The sequence below is a fragment of the Arvicanthis niloticus genome, chromosome 1, assembly GCF_011762505.2.
Source record: "Arvicanthis niloticus isolate mArvNil1 chromosome 1, mArvNil1.pat.X, whole genome shotgun sequence".
In the NCBI taxonomy this organism is placed as follows: domain Eukaryota; kingdom Metazoa; phylum Chordata; class Mammalia; order Rodentia; family Muridae; genus Arvicanthis; species Arvicanthis niloticus.
The window spans coordinates 3488063-3510365 of record NC_047658.1 but is presented as its reverse complement, the minus strand read 5'-3'; the positions used below and the strand labels follow the sequence as shown (position 1 = coordinate 3510365).

The window sequence follows — 22303 nt, the reverse complement described above, 5'->3', positions numbered from 1 at the left end:
GAGTCCCCCACCCCCTGTGGTGAACTTGCATCAAACTTAGAGAAGGGCCCAATGAGAGCTCCCTCGGACAGGGGAGGCAGATTTTACAGTACTCCCCTTGAGGGCAATAGAACCCCCAAGATGGGGAAGGAAGCCATTTGATGCAGTACTGGCCATCTGCTACCAGTGACTTATATAACTGGAAGCTCTAGAACCCCAAGTTCTCAGAAAAATCATCAGCTTTAATTGACCTGTTGGGTTCTGTTATTTTTACCCATCATCCCACCTGGGATGACTGCCAGCAGCTTTTGCAAATCCTCTTTAGCACCAAAGAGAGGGAGAGCATCCTTAATGAGGTCCAGAAATTGGTTCTGGGCAATGATGGGAACCTACCACCAACCAAGCATCCATAGATGACAGGTTCGCTTTAATGCAACCAAACTGGAACTTCAATTCGGCAGAAGGTGAGGAGAGGTTCCATGTCTATGACCAGACTCTAATGGGGGGTTCTCTGGGCAGCTGCATGCTGACTCATGAATTTGGCTAAAGCACACAGTGAACAACAGAAAAAAAGGAGCCACCAGCAGCTTTCCAAGAAAGGATTATGGAGGCTTAATGCACCCAGAGGAGTCTGAAAATTAGTCAGCAGTTTTTATGGCTTTTGTTAACTAGGCAGCCCCTGACAGCAGGCATAAGTTACAGAGAATAGATAGGCTAGGTGACAAGAATTTTCAGGAGTTGTTAGGAGTGGTCGAGAAAGTATGTAATAATAGAGAAACTCCTGAAGAGAAGCAATTGCAGGCCATGACCATAACCAACAAGAGACACACTCACTCGCCACTTTACAAAGATCCTCTTGGCCAGGGCAGCGGATTCACCAGGCAAGAAATGACAATTGTGCCACCTGGAGGCTGGAAAAGGCAAGTTTCCCCATCAAGAGGAAAAGCCGAGGATTCAGAAGAACCAATGTGCTTACTGTACGGAAGTGGGACATTGGGTCAAGCAAGGACTGTTCCAAGAAGCCCCCAAAGAAGGACCAAGTCCAGGAGCACTTGCAGGTCCTTGAGCTAGAATAACTTAGTGACTAAATGGGAAGGGGCTTGGACCCATTCCCCAATCCCAGGGTAACCCTTTAAGTGGAGAGGAAAACTGTTGATTTCCTAGCAGATTCAGGAGCCAGAGTCCTGATCCAATCTCTGATGAATTGTCCACAAACAAATCATGGATACAAAGTCCACTGGAATGAACCAATATGCATGGACTACCTGAAGAACTGGATCTTGGGATGGGATGAGTATCCCACTCTCTTATGATCATTCCAGATTCTCCTCACCCACTTCTGGGGAGAGACTTACTAACTAAAATAGGAGCCCAGATTTCCTTCAACCAAAAGGGACCTCTGACATGGGCCATGGGGGATGTTCTATACACACCTTCACCATATCCTTGGAGGATGAATATATACTACACCAAAAGCCTAGTTCTCTCCCAAATGAGGTCTTAATTTCCCTTGTCTTGGGCAGAAACCAGAGGGATGGGTTTGTAGAGCCATAGGGTCCCCATTGGAATCGAACTAAAAACAGGGGCAATGCCTGCCAGGTAAGACAGTACCAGATACTCCAAGAAGCCAAAGGGTATTATTCCTCAAATCAGAAGGTTCAGAGACTTAGGCATATGGTACCTTGCCAATCCCTATGGAACATGCCTCTCCTCCCAGTTAGAAAGCCCAATTCCAATGACTGTAGAGCAGACCAGGACCTCAGAGAGGTGAACAAATGGGTTATGAATAGCCACCCCATGGTGCTGAATCCATACACCCTTCTAAACCCTCTAGAGCCATCTAAAGGTTGGTACATGGTGCTAGATCTGAAAGATGCCTTCTTCAGCCTACCCCCGACCCCAAAGCCAACCCCTTTCTGCCTTTGAATGGCATGACCTTGAGAAGGGTTTCAATGGACAGTTAACTTGAACTAGACTGCCACAGGAATTCAAGAACTCACCATCCATTTTGGATGAGGACTTGGGTGGGTACTGATGGAACTACCCCGTACCACTCTCCTGCAATATATGTGGATGACCTCTTGGTGGTGGCAGAATCCAAGAGAAAATGTCTAAGAGCACTGGGGAGTTTAGGCTATCAGGTGGCTAAGAAAGCCCAGATCTGTCAATAAGAGGTAAGGCCCCTGCCAACAAAGGCTATCAGAAGCTAGGAAAGAGACTATCTTAAAAATCCCAACCCCACGCTCTAGGAGAGAGGTCAGAGAGTTCCTAGGCTCAGCAGGATTTTGCCACCTGTGGATTCCACTGACACTGCTGAATTGGCCAAGCCTCTTTACGAGTCCACAGAGGAGAAAGAAATCTTCCAATGTGCAGAAGCCAAAGAGGACTCCTTCAACAGGCTCAAGCAGGCCCTACTGCAGCAGGCTCCAGCCCTGGGGTTACCTGACACTACCAGGCCTATTCATCTATACATAGATGAAAACAAAGGAGTAGCTAAAGAGGTCCCCACACAATTATTGGGCCCCTGGAATCAGCCAGTGGCATACCTAACCAAGAGGTTAGACCCACGGGGGGAGGGGGAGGCACCCAGACTACGAGTCATTGCTTGCAGCAGAATTTTTTCCTAATTGATTGATTAGATAATAAAGATGAAAAGAAGTCAATCACTGGGCAAGGAGGAGGCAGGCCTTCCAGGTTATGCAGGAGAAGGGAACACACGGTCTTTGGACAGAGGCGGGAGCGAAGCAGACAAAATGTAGACCCAGGACTGTTAGATCTGGTGGTGGAATCCATCAGAATCCGCCACCGGAAGATTCTAACATAGAATAGTTAATGAGTTTAGGACGATAGATTTCCCACCCAGCGACTGTGTTATCTGTTGATTCTAAACTAAGATTGTCTGCTGTTTTCCATTTTGCGGTGACTCAACTGAGCCCCGGGGGTAAGGTAACCGTAGTGGAGCGTGGATTGGCGAGAGTGCGCCCCCCAGCTACCTGCGATAATTTGGGAGTGCAGAGCGTTTTTTTGTAGCAGCTAGCCGCAGGGGATGCATGACTGGGAAAACTGCAATTCAGCAGCAAGCGAACCTCTGGAAGTTAGGTGGACCTTAACAGAGGCATGGCCATGGGGACAGGGAGACAGCGAGGCCGGAGAGTATCAGCGACAATGTAGATTATTTTTTAATTATTACACTCAACAATTGCTGCTTGTTAAAGATGCAGACAAATTGACTCTGGGTCAAGAACTCTCACCACCCACTGTGCCATTGAGAGGATCCCCGTTCTGCCCTCCCCCCCACCCCCACCCCCCAGGGACAAGCAATGCCTGTATAAGTCAATATCAGAGCCGGCTGCTAAACCTCCAAAGCATACAGTTTCAACCGAGTGCCACTTTAAACCCTGCCTCCCTGCCCCTGGATCCAAACCTAGAGGCCCCATAGCAAGGCTGTGCTGGGGATCGTGAGCTAAGTACATGGGCTCAGAAAGGACCTGACCAACCAATCACTCCCTGATGCGGAGGTCACTTGTAGATGCGCGGCAGCAGTTTTGTGCACAACAAAGTTATACGGGCCGGTTGTGGTGTCCGATTCAGAGACTACTTGGGCACCGGCTCTACCGGCTGAGATGTCGGCCCAGCATGCCGAACACATAGCCTTGACGGAGGCTTTAAACTTAGAAAAGGACAAGAAACTCAACATTTATACAGACAGCAGGTATACCTTTGCAATGGCCATGTCCATGGGGCCATTTACCAAGAAAAGGACCACCTAAAAGCTGTAGGCAAGGCCATTAAAGACAAACAAGAGATCTTAAACTTGTTGGAGGCCCTCTGGCTCCCAGACATTAGCTATTACACATTGCTTGGAGCCGGAAGATTACCACACCTGAGGCCAGGGGCAACCAGAGAGCCAAAGGAGCAACCCTCCACTCCATCACATTATTCATGCCAGTTACCTGATCCTGGGGACTCATTCTGCCAGAGAAACCTCCTCTAAGGACGGCATTGCTTACATCAGAAATAAATTGCGTATGGTCCACAAGCCTAGAGACTAGTGGCTAACTGCAACTCTAAGCGGATTCTGCCTGAGGACCTCACTAGGAAATTGTTCCACCATATCCACCGGACCACACGCAAGGGAACAAGGAATCCAGGAGATCTGATCCAATGTGCAGACCTAAAAATTCTCCATCTCAAGTAGTTGGTTGAGCAGATTGCCTCCAAATGTTTGAACTGCAAGCTCATGAAGGCAGGTAATCTTCCAAAAGAAATGGAGTCCAAGCTGGATGCCCATTGGGAGATGGACTTCACAGAGGTAAAACCAGGAAAAGATAGTTACAGGTATCTCTTAGTGCTTGTAGACACCTTTTCATGTTGGGCTAAGGTCTTCTCCACCAAGCATGAGATGGCACAGATGGTGATCAAGAAACTGATGGAGGACATACTTCAAAGACATGGTGTTTCAGCTTTCCTAAGCTCTGACAATGAATGTGTTGCCTTCACTGCTCAGGTAACACAGGGAATGGTCAAAGCCAGAGGGGGCAGATTGGAAATTATATTGTGCTTACTGGCCCAAAAGTTCAGGCCAGGTAAAAAGGATGAATAGGACTCTAAAAGAGACCCTTGCTAAATTAACCATAGAAACTGGTGGGGTCTGGATGTCTCTCCCCCTTGACCTATATAGGGTTTGTAACATACCCTATACTTGGGGGTTGACTCCTTTTGAGATCATGTATAGGAGACCCCTTCCCATACTTCCTAACCTAAAGGCTGATGTACTTACTGAGATTTCTAACAAACATGTTCTTGATTCTCTTGAGACCTTTGCCCATACCCAAAGAAACTTTAGGCCCAATTAAAGGCACTCTCTTCCACTTGTACCACATAACTACTGGCCGAGAGATTGGGTATTCATTAAGAGACATCAGAGGCAGTCCCTGGAGCCACATTGGGAAAGACCCCATGTTGTTGTGCTAGCCTACTTCATCATGATGGATGGCATTTTTGATGTGTTCCTGGATTTGATTTGTGAGTCTTTTATTGAGCATTTTTGCATCAATGTTCATAGGAGTAATGGGGTCTGAAGTTCTTTCTTTGTTGAGTCTTTGTGTGGTTTAGGTATCAGGGTGACTATAGCCTCATAGAATGAGTTTGGTAATGTACCTTCTGTTTCTATTTTGTGGAATAGTTTGGGGAGTATTGGTATTAGCAATTCTTTGTAAGTCTGGTAGGATTCTGCATTAAAACCATCTAGCCCTGGGCTTGTTGTTGTTGTTGTTGGGAGACTTTTAATGACTGACTGCTTCTATTTCTTTAGGGATTTTAGGGCTGTTTAAATAGTTCACCTAATGTTGATTTAACTTTGGTAAGTGGTATCTGTCTAGAAAATCTTCATCTTCACTGGGTTTTTCTAATTATGTGGAGTTCAGGCTTTTGGAGTAAGACCTAATGAGTCTTTGGATTTCCTCAATGTCTGTTGTTATGCCTCCCTTTTCATTTCTGTTTTGTTTATTTGGATTCTGTCTCTCTGTCTTTTGGTGGTTTGGTTAAGAGTTTGGCTATCTTATTGGATTTCTCAAACAACCAGTTCTTGGTTTCTTTGATTCTTTGTGTTGTTTCCTTTGTTTCTTTTATTTTTGAATGTACATTTCTTCTTTTTAATTATTTTATACATGTGAATACACTGTCGCTGTCTTCAAACACACCAGAAGACAGTATCAGATCCCATTACAAATGGTTATGAGCCACCATGTAGGTGCTGGGAATTGAACTCAGGACCTTTGGAAGAACAGTCAGTGCTCTTAAATGCTGAGCCATTTCAGCCTTAATTTTGATTATTTCCTGCCTTCAACTCCTCTTTGGTGTGATTGCTTCTTTTTTTTTTTTTTCCTAGAGCTTTCAGGTGGACTTTTAAATTGCTGGTATGGGAACTTTCTAATTTCTTATGGAGGCACTTAGTGCTATAAACTTTCCTCTTAGCACTCCTGTCATTGTAATCCATAACTATGGGTGTGCTGTGCCTTCATTTTCATTGAATTCTAGAAAGTCTTTCATTTTTTTTCTTTATTTTTTTCCCTGACCCAGAGATCATTGAGTAGAGAGTTGTTCAATTTCCATAAGTGTGTAGGCTTTTTGGTGTTTGTGCTGTTGTTGAAGTCCAGCATTAATCCATGGTAGTCTGATAAGGTGCTATTCTAAAATGAATCAATTGCAGCAGTTCAATCCAGCAGAAACCTCAAAGTTCCACCAAATCAGCTTGAGTGAGCAGAAGCACCAAGAATCAGCCAGAATACCATGTGAAGTCTTTGCTGTATTTCTCTCTAGGAGGTGAAGACCAGTGAAGACCAGCAAAGCACTGCATGGCCAGTGAAGCCCAGTAAAGTGTTACAAGGTTTAGCAATGCAAGAGTGTCTTCCCCTGTCTTGGGATTCTACTTAAACTCTTTTGAAACATCAAGCACCCTCTCAAGTGTCTGCTTCAGCAAAACATCCTTTCTCGTGTCAGTTTCAACAAAACATCTCACAAGACAACTTCCAGAAAAACACTGTGTACCCTCTCACAAGACAGCCTCCAGTAAAACAGCACATGACACAATTGAGTTTTCAAAGAAAGCAGACATTTCTGTTTCAGGGTGCCGTTTGTTATAAACAGTTTTTTGTACACTCATGGCCTCCCAGCCTCAAGCTTCCAGAATAATGATGATAACACTTAAATATATTTACAAATGCCTTGGCCAAATGCTTTGGGTCATTTCCTGATTAACTCTGTGCCAGTAGAGAAATAACAAAGAGAATACAATGACACACAATGTGAAGAAAAATTACCACACCAGTGTCCACTCACCATGGATGGCAGCAGGAAACCTGATCTCAGAATCTGCTCTTACTTGTACCTCAGGTTATTGAGAGAAGTCTAGAATATTGTGGCAGAGACAAAAGTATAAACTGTATTTATTCCATTTCTACACACCCATTCAATTCATTTAAAACCAGATTCATTTTAGTTTGTTTATTTGTATGTGAGTGTGTGTGTGTGCACATGTGTGCTCATGTACATACTCGGGTGCCCTGGGAGATCACAAAGGGCGTCAGACCCCCTAGGGCTGGAGCTACAGGTGGTTTGTCAACTTGACACTAGCAGAGAAGATGAGCCTCAGTTGAGAAGGCACCTCCATAAGACCAAAGTTTATCTGATAGCAAGTCAGGCATTTTATTGATTAATGATTGACATGGAAAGGCCCAACTCCCTGTGTGAACGGTGCCACCCCTGGGAAAATGGTCCTGGGTTGTATAAAACAACAAGCTTGTCAGCCAGGCCTGGTGGCTTTTGATCCCAGCACACAAGAGGCAGAAGTTGGTGGATTTCTGTGAATTTGAGTCCAGCCTGGTTTACATAGTGAGTTTCAAGACAGCCAGAGGAACAGTGAGACCCTATTCCCACTCCCCCCCTCCAAAAAAACACAAAAAACCAAATGTCTACAAAGCCATGAACAGCAAACCTATAGGCAGTGTTCCCCTGTAGTTCTGGCATCAATTCCTGCTCTGGCTTCCCTCAGTGATTGACTGTGATTGACATGTGCAATCCAAATAAACCCTTTCTTCCCCAAGTTTGTTTTGCTCAGTGTTTTATCACAGTAACAGAAACAAAACTACAACAGGATGTTCTTTCCTACTTTTGAAAATGTGTTCAGTAAACATAAATATAAAATATCTTCGACCCCAGACACCCACTTCTCAAATTTTTCTCAGTAGACAGGAGCCTGTGACTTATTTCTGTGGGAATTCCTAAGGCAGGCTGACATCCACCAGCCCACCATAGGAACACCTACTGACAGTAAACTTGAGGCTTATGTATACGTATATATATAGAAAAATATGGCTTCCTAGAATCACATAAAGTCAGCAAGTGACCCCTTCATCCCTGCGAGCATTAACTAAAGTACAAAGACAATATCCACACTTGTCGTGTATCAAGCTGGCCTGATACATTCATTGTGGTGCGATCGGTGACAACTGTTCATCTGAAGCAAATGATGCCCAGTACAGAACTACCAAGTGCTTCGTCATTGGTGGCTTCCTAACTGGAAGTGCTATGATTTGATTTGAAGAACAGTGACATGTCACCACCCAAAATACATTCCATGGTGGGATGGAGACATCAGGAGTCTATTTATGGCTTTGCTGAGTCAGCTTACACCTGCTTGGGACTTTTGCCTTTGAATCATTAACAGTCTCTGTCTGTGAGAACCATAACTCAAGGGAGCCCACTATAACAATAGGTTATTTTCTGTTCCTTTAGGAATTAATAAAATTAAATGTACATAAACTTTAAAAATTTTTAAATTAGTATACATGGAATACATGGCTCACCAGTTAGGGAGGCATGCTGTTCTTACAGAGGACTCCTAAAATCAGCATTGGACGCTCACATTTAATTCTGGGGACTCCAATTCCCTCTAACCGCCCTTCTGAAGCAACTGCATGTATATACACAAATATACATACATACATGCATGCACGTGTGCACACACACGCACATGCACACGCACACACACCAGTTAAGGTTTCCCTTCCTAGGAACTTGGCTCTTCTCCGAGAAGAGACCAGAGTTATCAATGTGAAGGTGAGGTGCTCTTTACATACCGTGATGTGTTCCCCTGTGCAACATTGCTTTATTAGTTTCTTGCTGACACTGTCCTATCCCCCCCCCACCCCACCCCCCCCCGCCCCTGGAAATAGCACATAAGATGCTGTACAACCACAGCCACCACCACCACCTCCTTCTCCTTTCTTTGTTTTATTTTTGTTTGGGTTTTAGAGACAGGGTTTTTCTATGTAGCTCTGGGTGTCCTGGAACTCACTGTAGACACCAGAACTTGAACTCACAGAGATCCACCAGCCTCTGCCACCTGAGTGCCAGGATTAAAGGGGTATATGACCACACCTGACTATGGGGATGAGGTGGTTTTGGTTTTAGGTAGGAGTAGAAATCATTGTGTACCTAGAGATGACTTTGAACTCTTCATAGTCCTGGCCCCATCTCCTCAAAGCCCATGCCACCACACCCTGGTCCTGATGTTGCTCAAGTGCTGCCAGCAAGGTGTTTTAATATTTTTGGAAAGTTCTCAGCCTTCATCCTTCAGACACCTTATTGTTTACCCTCCTCTCCTCTCTTCTCCTCCTCCCCCCACCCCTGCTTTCTACCATGGGTTTCTAACCATCCAAATATTAGACTCCCTGTTATCCTACTCTAGGATGCTTAGTTTCTTCAGAGTTTTTTGAGTTTTACAAAACAAAACAGAACAATACAGGACAGAAAATTATGTAGCCCAGGCTAGCTTCAAACTTGCTCTGTAGTTGAGAAAGCTCTAAATTACTAGTCCTTCTGGTTCTGCCTTTCAAGTGCTGGAACTGCAGGCACACAGCTCCATGCCTGGCTTAGTTTGAGTTGTTTCTATTGACCTACAGTGATGTTCTCGGATGTTCTTTTCAGCTATGTTGAGCATTATCTTTCTAGTTTTTGAGCTAGAATCCCACTTTGAAGCCCAGGCTGGCCTCAAATTCATGATCTTCCTGCCTAAACCTCCTATTTGTGTGTGCACCACAATGTCAGACACAGAAGCATGTTTTTCACCTGAGGCAGGGTTTCTCTGTGTAGCTCTGGCTGTCCTGGAACTCACTCTGTAGCCCAGGCTGGCCTCAAACTCAGAAATCCGCCTGCCTCTGCTTCCCGAGTGCTGGGATTAAAGGTATGAGCCACCACCTGTTGTTTGGTAATACTTTTTCAGTTTATACTTTAGGTTGAGATTTAGTGATTTCCATCATGCTGCCTGCCAGTTAAATCATTTTCACTTCATTGCCAATGCACTGTTGAGCCCAATTAATCAGTGTGTTGAAGGTTTGGGGTTTTTTTTTATATTGTAATATTTACGTCTGTAATTTCCATCAAAAGATACTGACTGCAGAGAGTTATTCTGTTCCCAAAACTCAAACATTAAATCTCAACTTTCCTAAGGCCAGTAGAAATCAAGGAAGAATTTTTTTCTTTTTAGATTTACTTTTCATGCAGTGCCTTCAGAGGCTAGAAAAGGGCAGAAGACCTTGGAACTGGACTTACAGATGGTTGTGAGCCACTCAGTGTGGGCACTGGGGACCCAACCTGGGTCCTCTGTGGAAGCAGTGGAAGCTCTTAACCACTGAACCATCTCTCCAGTCCCAAGAATTTTCTTTTTGAAGTGCACTGAACTAGGGCCTTTCAAATGTTAGACAAATGCTCTACCACTGAACCATGTCCCCACCCCATCACTGGTGGATTCTAAGCAAGGATTCTGTTGAGTCCCATGCCCTGCTCAAGAATGCGTTCCTACACTTGCGATCTCTGTCCATGAAATCCAAATAAATCCAGTGGAGCAGGCATGATGGTGTGTGCCTTTGATTTCATTCAGGAGAGGAGGCAAGTAGATCTGTAATTTTAAGTCAGGCTTGTCTACATAGCAAGCTTCAGCATAGAAGGCTTCGCAGACAAACCTGGTATCAACAAACAACAAAAACAGCCATAGTGAGAGCAGGTAAAGTGGAAACTTCCGGTTTCTTTGGAAAGTCAGTTACGTCAAATGCTGGTTTGCTGGAGCACACAGGTGAAAGGATGTCTTGCTGGAGCAGACACAGGAAAGACTCTTCTCCTGAAGCACATGCAGATGAAAGGAAGTTTAGATATAGCTAACGTATGAAAGAGCCCATGATGGGGGAGTATAAATATTACTCCACAGACAGTATGGGAGGAGAGCATAGAACATTGGTTGGTTTGCTCTGCCTCGATATTCATCGCTAACAACATTCATGTGTGGTTTCAGTTCATGTGTGGTGTCTGCTTGCCAAGAGGGCTGGTCTGCAGCTGCTGAGTCATATTTGGTGTTTGTTATGGGACTGAGCTGCTGACAAAGATCAAGCTTGCTCCCAAAGAACTATTTCTAAACAGGTCCACTTCCCCCACATCCTAATAACTTTTCTCTTCCACTACCTCTGCTGGGTGGTGGGCAAGAGGAGAGGTTGAACGTTTATTAAAAGTAGGTTGCAAAAAATGTATGCCTACAATCAGGGCTAGCTAAACCTCATCCAGAAACCACAAACAGGAGGGGCTTTGGAAATACATTGGCAAAAAAAATATTAATAAAATAAAAATGTATTGACAAAAGAGCCCAAGAACTCTTGGAGAGTTTAAGAGGGAGGCCCCTGGGTGAGCTGCTGAAAACTTGGAGCTTCATATGGATGAAGTGCAGAGAATACAGGAGATGAAGCTGTTGCTCTCCCAGCACTTTGCCCGAGAACTCTGAGGCTGGCAAATTCTTTGTGCAGACCATGGATTTGACCTAACCCCTTCCCATGGGGAGCAGGGACCACTGTTCTCATCATGCTGTAAGCTATTTAACCTGCAGCTGTCACCTCCGTCACTAGCACAGAGCCAGTAAAGTCACACTCTTCTTTTGTTTTCTGGCAGAGTCCCTCTGCGCTGCCAGTTATTCCACATCCTCCTGTCTTAGCCTTAGGGTTTAGGTGTGAACCCCCACTTGGCTTTTCTCTTTTTCTTCTTCCTCCTTCTTTCTTCATCCTGAGATTTATGAGCCAGCACTTGGAACAGTGACTGTCAGGAGGACACTACCTCACAAGGGAGCACAGGCTAAAACGGTAGGAGGTCCTGCAAAATGCCTACATCTTTAAAGTTTGTTTTAGGTGAATCAATATTTGTAGTATATGCACTCTGTGTGTGTGTGTGTGTGTGTGTGTGTGTGTGTGTGTGTGTGTGTGTTGCCCTTGGAGGTCAGAAGAGGGCATCAAATCCCCTGAAACTGTTGTTACAGCTCTTGTGAGCCACTGTGTGGACACTGGGATGTCCAGCCATTCCTGCATCATTCCTGCACACCCTTTGCTATCAGCTGACACAGCAACACCCTGCTGGACCCTTGCTCTTCAGAGCCCTGGAGCTATAAGCAATGACTCTGGTTTTTATCTGAGATACAGCCTTGGAGAATCTGTGGGAGCAGCACGAGTCAGTCTAAAAACTGAGGGCAGAAGCTCAGAGCAACTCTGGTTAGGGAGGACAATCCGATCTAAGATTAGAGACAAAGGAGGAGGAGCAACTCATTAACAATTCAAGTTTACTAAAAACCTTTCTGTCACTAGCAAATATCTGCAGTAGTGGTTACGGTAAGAAGCCCTTCCCTCAGTGAATTCAGCGCCCAAAGTCCCAATCGCATAAGCTTCAATTCACCTTATTGGGCTGATAAATACGAAATATTCAAAAAGAGCATAGTTTTAGTCTATTAACTACAAATACTAAAAGTCATCCAGTATGGAGTTGCTGTGCAAAGCGCCACGGCGAGAGAGGCCGGCCACACACTGCAGACCTGACTGGGAAGCACCATGCCTCAAGGAAGCTGACTAAAGGCCCCTTACAAGACTACTGGGGAATATGAATCAATATGAATCAATATGAATGCAGGGTTGAAGGTTGGCAAGTGTTTTCAAACTTGAGTCTTACAGGGCTTTTCTCACTTGCTCCAGAAATGGCTGGGTCCTGAGCCACATGCAGCTCTGCACAGCAGATACAGAGGGGGGCTTCCTATGACGAAGTGATGCTTCAGTCAATCAGTTCTGCCAATCACCAGCTTTGGTTAGAGCCCTTCCTGCAGCCTTTCTGCAGACTTGGATGGATGCTGACATTTTCCTGCCCTGTCACATCCCAAAGGTGCCAACCTTACAACTCTTGTACATGGTGGCAACACATTTATAGAGCAATTATCTTCTCATATGTAATTTCTGACATTTGTAAAGAACTGATCTCCCAACTGGGCACACACCTTTAATCCCAACAGTCAGGAGTCAAAAGCAGGTAGATCTCTGTGAGTTCAAGGCTAGCCTGGTCTACAGAGCAAGTTCCAGGACAGCCAAGAAATCTGGTCTCAAAAAAAAAAAAAAAAAAAAAAAAAAAGAACAAAAAAATGATCTCCCAAAGAGAAGCACATCTCCCTGGTGAAGTCTCCTGAAGACTCTGGGTTTGGGAGGAGCTTTTAACAATCAGCAGAATGGAGCCCACCTGACTGCAGAACAAACCTAGAGATTCCCTGCACTGTGGACCCTCTGGTGGTAGACCAGATGTGATCTCTGACTGAAGCCCTTAGAGCAGATGCCACAGATGTAGGGCCTTTCCCCAGTGTGGACCCTCTGGTGCGTGTGGAAGTGTGAGGCCTGACTGAAACCCTTCCCACACTGCTGACACGTGTAGGGTTTCTCTCCTGTGTGGACCCTCTGGTGAGCAGTGAGCCCTGCACTCCAGCTGAATTCCTTCCCACACTCTTCACACTTGAATGGCTTCTCCCCGGTATGAATTATCTGATGGACTTGGAGATTGGACCTCTGACTGAAGGCTTTCCCACACGTGTCACATTTGTAGGGCTTCTCCCCAGTGTGAACCCTCTGGTGAGCCTGGAGGTGTGAGGCTTGACTGAATCGCTTCTGGCATGCATTGCATTTGAACGGCTTCTCGCCGGTGTGAACACTCTGATGAGCCTGCAGATTTGAGGCCTGACTGAAGCCTTTCCCACACTCCTCACATTTATATGGTCTCTCTCCAGTGTGGACTCTCTGGTGATTGTGAAGGTTCAAGCTCCAGTTGAAGCGCTTCCCACACACATCACATCTGTATGGTTTTTCCCCAGTGTGAACTCTCTGGTGGGCTTGAAAATAAGAGCTCTGACTGAAGCCCTTTCCACAGACACTGCAGCAAAATGGCTTCTCCCCTGTATGGACCCGCTGGTGGCTTTGGAAGCTTGAGGCTGAACTGAAACCCTTCCCACACTCTTCACATTTATATGGCTTCTCTCCTGTGTGGACCCGCTGATGGCTGTGGAGGTTGAAGCTCAAGCTGAAGCATTTCCCACACTCATCACACTTGTATGGTTTCTCCTCAGTGTGGACTCTCTGGTGGGTGTGAAGGTTTGAGCTGCAGCTGAACCGTTTGCCACAGTCTCCACACTTATATGGCTTCTCTCCCGTGTGAATTCTCTCGTGGGCCTGGAGGTGTGACCTCTGTGTGAAGCCTTTCCCACACACCTCACATTTGTAAGGTTTCTCTCCAGTGTGCACGCGCCAGTGAATGTTGAGATCTGTGCTGCGGCTGAAGCCCTTCCCACAGCTGTCGCAACAGTAGGGCTTCTCGCCTGTGTGGATGGGCAGGTGAGCATACAGGTGTGAGCTCTGGTTAAAGCTCTTCCCACACTCAGGGCAGGTATAGGGTTTCTCCCCCGTGTGCACTCTCTGATGAGTTTGCAGATTTGAGCTCTGACTGAAAGTCTTGCCACACTCCCGACACCAGTAGCGCTTTCTTCGTGGATGAACACTTTGTTGAATGGTGACACTGGATCTATGACTGGTGTCCTCATGTGTACTATGTACAGGGCACTTGTTTCCTAAGAGGACCTGCTGATGAATCTCCTGACAGGGGCTGTCAATGAAGGCTTCTTGGCCCTTGCTGCACTGGTAGGCTTTCTGTTCCATGTAAACAGGAAACTGGGTGAAGGATGACACAGGAAAGATGACTTTACCATAGTCACCACTGCTATGGACATTATCTCTTTTATACAGTATATTGTTATCTTGATAGGAAATGCAATTCAGAATGTCAACACCCAGAGCCAGCAGCTGAGACGTAGTTTTCACCAGAGTCTGAGGATAGTGTTTCCCATGGTTCCATCTCTCACTAAAATGTGTTTTACTCCAAGAACTCTGAGCCCTCCCAGACAGAAATTCCTGATTTTCAGTAACGTTTGTAAGACTCTCAAGACAGCCGTTATCCTCGGAGGCCTGGGAAGTCTGTTCTGCTCCCGCATGGCAGGAGAAGTGGCATTGCTCCAGGAAGTGAGAACCCTTTCCTTGAGTGTTTACTACAACATCTGGAGTGCAGGCCAGTTTCTTGACATCATGGCCTGTCATCTGGCAGCATGGAAGCCACCCTAGTGAAAGATGCCTTAATCCTGTTGAGTCAAGAGTCTCCATCTTGTATGGACTCTGACCTCCTAAAAGAATAGAGAATAGAAGGTAATATGAGCAAAGATGGGAACTTCAAAGATCTGAGTCCTCATTTCTCTCTGGAAACATTAGCTAAATACCAGCATCACAAAGAGTGAGTGCTCTCAAGAGCAAGCCATAGTTGCCCATGGTAGGAAATTTGGGGTGAACCCAGGAGGGAAGGCTAAGGGTACCTTCAGCCTCTACTGAGTACCTGCCTCACAAGGCCTGTGTGTAGCTGTGCAGATGGATAACAGGAAGAAAGAACATTTCAGGATTTTGGCAGTTTTACCTGAGCAAAGCTGTGGGTTAGAGTACACATGAGTTTTATGCCTCCTGAGACTGAAGGGAACAGAGAAACTAGAGCTGCCTGATCCTAAGCTGTCTGCCTGTGGCATGTAGACTGATCTGGGGCACCTGACTGGGAGTCAAGGTGAGAGTGTAATGGGAAGGTACAGGGAGCTTCAGAGACTGAGGGAAAGAGACAGGTGTACAGGGATCACAGACACAGCAAAAACCTGATGTCCAGTTCAAGGAAGCCACTGTGTTTGAGAACTCATGTGTGTAGGAAGAGATGAAATAACTTCAGCACACAAGCTCACTTGGAAAATACAAGAAGAGATACAGCATTAAGATTGAAAGATTCAAAACACGTCTGCTGATTAGGAAAGGGCTTTTCTGGGGGGAGAAAAAGCGGGGAAGGCAGGCTGCAAGGACAGGAGCAAGTGGGTTTCTTTAAACACCCGCTCTGCAACCTAAGATTGCCAGGCTCAAAAAGGAGCAAGAAGAAGGTGTTGTAGTAAGTATTAAAAGGCTCAAAAAAGAAGGGAGATTTCAGCTGCCAACCTAACGCAGCAGATGTTATGACAGAATAACAAAGGTTGCTACACTATCAGACAGGGCTGCCAAAGAAGCAAGTGACCTGAGAGCAAACTATCAGGATGGGAAATGATGACAGTGAAAGAGACAAACTTCTGAAGCTGAAAACAGAAACAAGTGAAGTAGATCAGTGTTCCCAGGATGCAGCTCAGTGGCTTCCATGACACATTGGAATAGTTAGTTAGTGTCAGTGGGAGAAAGGTAGAGAAATGAGATTGTGGGTTGGGAGGGGGGGTACTCCTGTGAGGAACATGAACAGCTTTCTAGGGATGGCTGTTGCTGTTGCTGTAGATGCACAAGGGGCATAGGCTTCATGGAGCCCTTGCTCGCACATGTACAAATGCTCAGGATTTTGGTGTGTCACCACGAGCAAAATCTGTGGTAATGGGTCTGGTGGTACTCAGACACCAGCAGAGGCAAGTGCAAATGACAAGAGATTGAAAACTAAACACATGTAAAGCGGCCTCTCAGAGCTGGGTCTGTGAGGACTTCTGAGCAGACAGATATAGAGAAAGGAGAGACTGTTATTCCACTGGGAAGAGAATTCTGAGCAGAGAGAAGCAAGCAACAGCAGCTAAGACACAAAGACAAAAACAGGAAGAAAAAAAAAAAAAAAAGATCAGCAGAGCTGGAGTGTGAGGCCCTGGAAAGATGGCGTACTAGCCAGGCATAGTGGACAAAGCCTGTCACACTAGTGCTTGGGAAGCTGAGGCAGGAGAATCACAAATTTCTAGGCAAGTCTAGGCTACACAGCTACACCTTGCCACAAAACACTGAAAACAACTTGATTTTACTGAGGGAAAAGAGAGGCCAACAGTCTGAGGCAGGGAGGGGGTACAAAGGACTCTTCAGTCGCGGGGAGGGGGAAGCACCCTACAGAAGAATAGAAAAAGATCTGGGCATCTGGTGGCTGTACTTACCTGTCCAAGTCTCAGATACAGGAAAGAGGTTGTGGAAACTCCCTGCAGTTAAGGAAAGCCTTGGAGGCCAGGCGTGTGGGAGGGCTGTCCCTGCACTGTGTGAAGCTGTGAATGTGAAGCCTGGATTGCCTTGGAGACCCCAAGAGGTTAGACGTGTGATCATGTGGGATACCTGCCAAGGAGCGCGACTAACAGGGAGTGGAAGCCAGCACCCTCTCCCTAAGACAGACAGACATGTGTTACAGTGAGCAAAGCTGAAAGGACTGGAGATCTTAAGGGCACTTTGATAGCAGATGTGAGGGTGCACAGTTGAGAGTTCGCTTTCATGGTTTTGTTTTTTAAGATTTATTTATTTTATGTATGTGAGTACACTGTCGTTGTCTTCAGGCACACCAGAAGAGGACATCAGATCCCATCACCATGTGGTTGCTGGGAACTGAACTCAGGGCCTCTGGAAGAACAGTCAATGCTCTTAACCCGTGAGCCATCTCTCCAGCCCCTGTTCTCATGGTTTCTGTTCCTGTTTGTTCAGTATTTCCTCACTAAGCTCCCTTTCCTCCTTTTTAGAAGGTACAGTCTGTGCCGCTGTATGCTGGATTATGTCATCTGTTTTTTGATTTTGATGTTATAGAAGGATATACTTGAGAGATTGCAAGACTTTCAGAAGAGATTTTGAACTCTGGACTTTTAAACAGGGCTGAAGTTGTCACAGACTCTGGGGCCTTTTGTGGTTGGACTGAATGCATTTTGCATTCTGATATGGCTACAAGTATATCAGGGCTAGAAGCAAAATGTGGTGGTTTTGAATAGGTGCATCCCCCATAGACTCCAGTGCCTGAATGCTTGGTCCATAAGGAATGGGGAGGATTGACAGAGATCAGAAGACGTGGCCTTGTTGGAGGAAATGGGTCAGAGTGGGTGGGCTTTGGAGTTTTGAATACTCAAGTCAGGCCCAGTGTCTCTGTCTTCCTGTTCCCTTTAGGTCTGAATATAGAACACTCTGCTACCATGTCTGCCTGAATGCTATGCTCCCCACATGATGGCAGTGGGCTAAACCTCAGAAACAGTAAACGAGCCTCAATTAAATGCTTTCCTTTGTAAGAATTGCCATGGTCAGGCCCAGCAGTGGTGGTGTACGCCTTCAATCCCAGCACTTGGGAGGCAGAGGCAGGTGGATTTCTGAGTTTGAGGCCAGTCTGGTCTACAGAGTGAGTTCCAGGACAGCCAGGGCTACACAGAGAAACTCTGTCTCAAAAAGCAAAAAAAAAAAAAAAAAAAAAAAAAAAAAAAAAAAAATTGCCATGGTCATGGCATTGACTAAGACACACACTCACATTCACAAAGAAATGTTTAAAATTTTTATTTAAAGTGCAGCATCTATGTGTAAACTGCAGTTGTAAAGAATAAAGTGGAAGCTGGAAAAGTGGCTCAGCAATTCAGAGCACTGGCTGCTCTTCCACAGGACCCAGGGTGGGTTCACAGCACCACATGGTGGCTCACAACCATCTGTAACTCCAGTTCCAGGGAATCTAATGTTCTGGCCTCTGTGGACATCATGAGTGAATATGATGCAGAAACACACATGCAGACAAAACACTCACATATACATAAAACACAAACTAAATAAACTATAAAGGAAAGCAGTGGAGTGCAACAGACACAAAGGATGTGAGCTTCTGACACTGCCAGGGACACAGGGGACCGTCCTCACCCACTGCCAGGAGGTTCCTCAAGGTCTCCAGCATCACATCCTGGTACAGCTTCTTCTGGGCGGCGTCCAGCAGCCTCAGCTCCTCCTCACTGAAGATCACAGCCACATCCCTGAACGTCACTGCCTCCTGTGACAGCAAACACATGCCACCTCAGTTCCATTCCCGATGTCACTAGAACCTGAGCATCTGTTTATACGCCATCTATTGTCCTAGTTAGGTTTTCTATTGCTGGAAGTAAATACCATGAACAAACAGGCAGATTGTGAAGAAAGGGTTTATTAGGCTTACACTTCCATATTCTTGTTCATTATTGAAGGAATGGTAACTCAAGCGGGGCTGGGCCCTGGAGGGAAGAGCTGATGCAAAGGCCAGGGTGTGGTGCTGCATACTGCCTTGCTCATCATGGCTTGCTCAGCCTGCTTTCTGTAGAACCCAGGACCATCAGCCCAGGGATGGCACTACCCACAGTGGGCTGGGCCCTCCCACATCACTCACTACTTGAGAAGATGCTCTACAGCTGGATCCTATGGAGGCATTTCCTCCACTGAGGCTCCTCCCTCCCTTCTGACTCTAGCTGGTGTCAACTTGACACACAGCACCAGTCAGTACACCTAGTCACCCGTTTCCATGGCTACAGAGTAGAGAGGGGACAAAAAGGAGAAAATGCTGGACAAGGAGCTTGGTGTCATTTCCACAGCTGGGTCAGTAGGTCCATCACTCTTAAGTGGGAAGTCACGGATTTCAGAGTTAGAGAGCTCCACCTCATGTTGGGAGTCATGTGCTGACTTATACTAGAGACAGCTGGCAATGCCTGGCTCCTCTTGGGCAGTACAACTCAGGTGTATCTTCATCCTCAAACCCAAACTTCTCTGAACCACATTTCTTTTTTTCTTTTCTTTTTTAACAATTTTTTTAAAAGATTTATTTTATTTATTTATTTTATGTATGTGAGTACACTGTCACTCTCTTCAGACACACCAGAAGAGGGCATTGGATCCCATTACAGATGATTGTGAGCCACCATGTGGTTGCTGGGAATTGAACTCAGGACCTCTGGAAGAGCAGTCGGTACTCTCAACCACTGAGCTGTCTCTCCAGCCCTCTGAACCACATTTCATGAGTGATAACATCATTTAAAATGTTTTGTGTTGCACAACATTATGAATTTCAGATTCAGAATACTTCATAAGAAAACTTTGTTCTTTCTTGATGCCCTCATCACCCAAGGTGGGTCAACCCCAGAAGGTATGCAGATGGTGGCAGCCAGATGCTCCCTGATTATTCGGGATATGTATCCCAAATGTAGGAAATGAGGGTGACCAGTGATCTGTGTGTATGTGTGCACACATGTATGCATACACATCAGTGTAACTTTGTACATGACAGTGCACCTACATGTACAAACTACAAGACAGTCTCTGGAGCAGGTCACCATTTTTTGTTTCTTTGAGGATAGGGCCTTTCACTGGCCTGGAACCTGCCAAATATGCTGGGATGGCTGACAATGAGCACCAGGGATCTGCCTGTCTCCACAGAGCTCCAGAAACAGGAGACCTGCTTTAGCAAGGTGCAAGAAGAAAGAAAGCTGGACTCCCAAAAGTAAAAATATAATTCATAACCCACACGAGTATGGAGAACTCATACCGAGTTGCAAAATAAAATTAGGCAGATGGTAGAGAATGTCACTTTTTAAATGTAAGTGAATTAAAGGTTTTTTTCTAAATGAATGTGTATGCCATGTGTCTGTGTGTGCGTGTAGTGTGTTTACGTGTGTGTGTGTGTGCAGGTGCCCTGGGAGGCCAGAGGGGAGCGCTGGACATTCTCCAACTACATATAATTGTAGTTACAGGCAGTTGCATCAGGCGTGGGTGCTGGGAACAAACCGAGCCAGTGCCCTTAACTACTGAGCCACCTCTCCAGCCCATTTTCTCTAATTCAATATATTTTATTCATCCTTTTACACTTTCCCATATGCAGTGCACTTGGAGCACATGTCCCCACTGTCCTCTCTAATCCTCCTCCTTCCAGCCCTTTCTTCTCAGCGACGTCCCCTCTTACTCCATGCAGTTCAGAGAGGCCCCGCTGCAGAGCACTTGCCCAGCATGCAGGGGTCCTGTTTCCAATCCCTAGCTCTGTGTGGAATGGGGAAGCAGCCGACTTACCTGTAACTTGGTCATTGTTGTCTTCTCTTTGAGACAAGGCAGGGCTCTGGGAAGCAAGCTGGGGGAGGAAGGGCTTCGTGAGAACATTGCCAGGACAGTCGGTCCACATGGCTTCCTCAGCTTCTCCATCAGCCCCAAGGGCTGAGCGGGCTGACCAGGCTTTCCTACCTACTTCCTGCTAATCGGTAGTGTGAGCCTCCAGGTTACCAGGCCATCCATGGCTCACCTTACTCACAGCAAGGGCTTAGGAAAGGCCACAATCTCTATTTCTGGCAGCTCGAGGGATGCAGTGCGCTCCTACCTTCACAAAGCTGCCTGTGGTGATGGGTTTCCCAGAAAAACAAATGTTTAAGAAGCGCCGAACTCTCTGATGAACGCTGTGTCATAACTGATCGCCACTCTTAAAGGTCTGTTAATGTGACAGCTGTCTTACATATAATTATTTCCATACACAGGAGTAAAATCCCCACCCCCAAATTTCTCTCGCTCTAAAAATTTTAAATTCTAGTAAACGTTGCTCATCTTCAAGAACCTCCACAAAGTCTCTTTTCCCTCGTACATGCAGATAATCACCAATAAAAAGCTAAATCCTCTCCAAGGAAAGGGGAGTTAGGCACTGCGATATAGCTCAAAGGGTATGGGTGACTGCCGCTGAGGCTGAGCACCTGAGTTCAAGTCTCTGAACCCCACGTGGTGGAAGGAGTGACCCTACTCCCACAAGTACTTTTCTGACCTATTCCTTTTATAAAGTGTGGCACGCCCCACTCTTTAAGTAAATAACCAAATACATAAACGCAAAAAAAAAAAACAAACAAACAAACAAACAAAAAACAAAAAAAAACACATAAAACCAGAGTTGCATACCACTTAAGGCTTCAGGACACTGGCCATCTGTTATCACAGCTCCTCTGACAGATTCCCGTGGGAAGCCAGACTCTCCCGGGGCTCCACAGCAGCTGAGATGGGTCCAGGAATCCCGGGCAGCGAGCAACACCTCAGGCAGAGCCCAGCTAGAGAGAACCGGCCGCCGCCACCGCTGCCCCGCTTCTCCCAGGAATGCAGACTGGGTCCCCGAGAGGATACACCGAGACACCAGCGCACAGAGGGTCGCGGAACGCTGCAAGCTTTCATCTCATCAAAAGCACAACCAGCCTTTGCCTTGCGGGAGCGGAAATCAGCTTAGCCGCCGCTGGAGCCAGAACTACAATTCCCAGAATGCATTAGCGGAAGCGCCTAGCTCTGTGCTTTTCCGGGACTACATTCCCCACAATACTAAAGCCTCCATGTGTTCCAAGCTGTTTTAACTGGCCTGTGATCCTTGGAAATCGCTTTTTGGGAGCTCACTCCCCTGGGTTGCTTTTCGGTTTCTTCATTTTTGAAATGTGATGTAAGACATCTGTTGTTTTTCTTGTTGTTTTGGGTTTTTTTGAGACGGCTTTCTCTGCGTAGCCCTGGTTGTCCTGGAACTCTGTAAATAAGGCTGCCCTCAAACTCAGAGATGCCTCTTCCTCTGTCTCCTGGGTGCTGGGATAAGAGGTAAGCATCACTATGCCCGACTGTGGATCCTTTTTAAGAACACTGAAGTCCCATTT

The 22303-nt window shown here is 46.0% G+C and overlaps 1 protein-coding gene across 3 annotated transcripts; it reads right to left on the bottom strand.

Annotated features, from left to right (window-relative positions):
* Positions 1 to 12113: 12113 nt before the first annotated feature.
* On the bottom strand, positions 12114 to 21893 carry Znf235 (zinc finger protein 235). 3 transcript variants are annotated; one of them, XM_034515562.2, is made up of 4 exons: positions 21576 to 21893; positions 20712 to 20769; positions 18549 to 18675; positions 12114 to 15046 (listed from the first exon to the last, which is right to left on the bottom strand). In XM_034515562.2, exons 2-4 carry the CDS (start codon positions 20724 to 20726, stop codon positions 13086 to 13088), a joined length of 2103 nt encoding a protein of 700 aa, XP_034371453.1. In that variant the 5' UTR covers positions 20727 to 20769; positions 21576 to 21893; the 3' UTR covers positions 12114 to 13085. The 3 variants fall into 3 exon arrangements, with proteins under 3 accessions (XP_034371453.1, XP_076785435.1, XP_076785428.1); XM_076929320.1 differs by lacking the exon at positions 20712 to 20769; XM_076929313.1 differs by lacking the exon at positions 21576 to 21893 and having other exon boundaries at positions 20712 to 21546.
* Between the last annotated feature and the right edge of the window lie 410 nt (positions 21894 to 22303).

Bases quoted from the DNA above. Each gene is read 5' to 3' on its own strand.
- Znf235 (XM_076929313.1), bottom strand. From the start codon at position 20,840: ATGGAGAAGCTGAGGAAGCCATGTGGACCGACTGTCCTGGCAATGTTC. The intron at 18,676-20,711 runs GTAAGTCGGCTG...TTGCTGTCACAG, and splicing joins CAACAATGACCAAGTTACAG to GAGGCAGTGACGTTCAGGGA. The intron at 15,047-18,548 runs GTGAGGACGGTC...CTATTCTTTTAG, and splicing joins GAGGAACCTCCTGGCAGTGG to GAGGTCAGAGTCCATACAAG.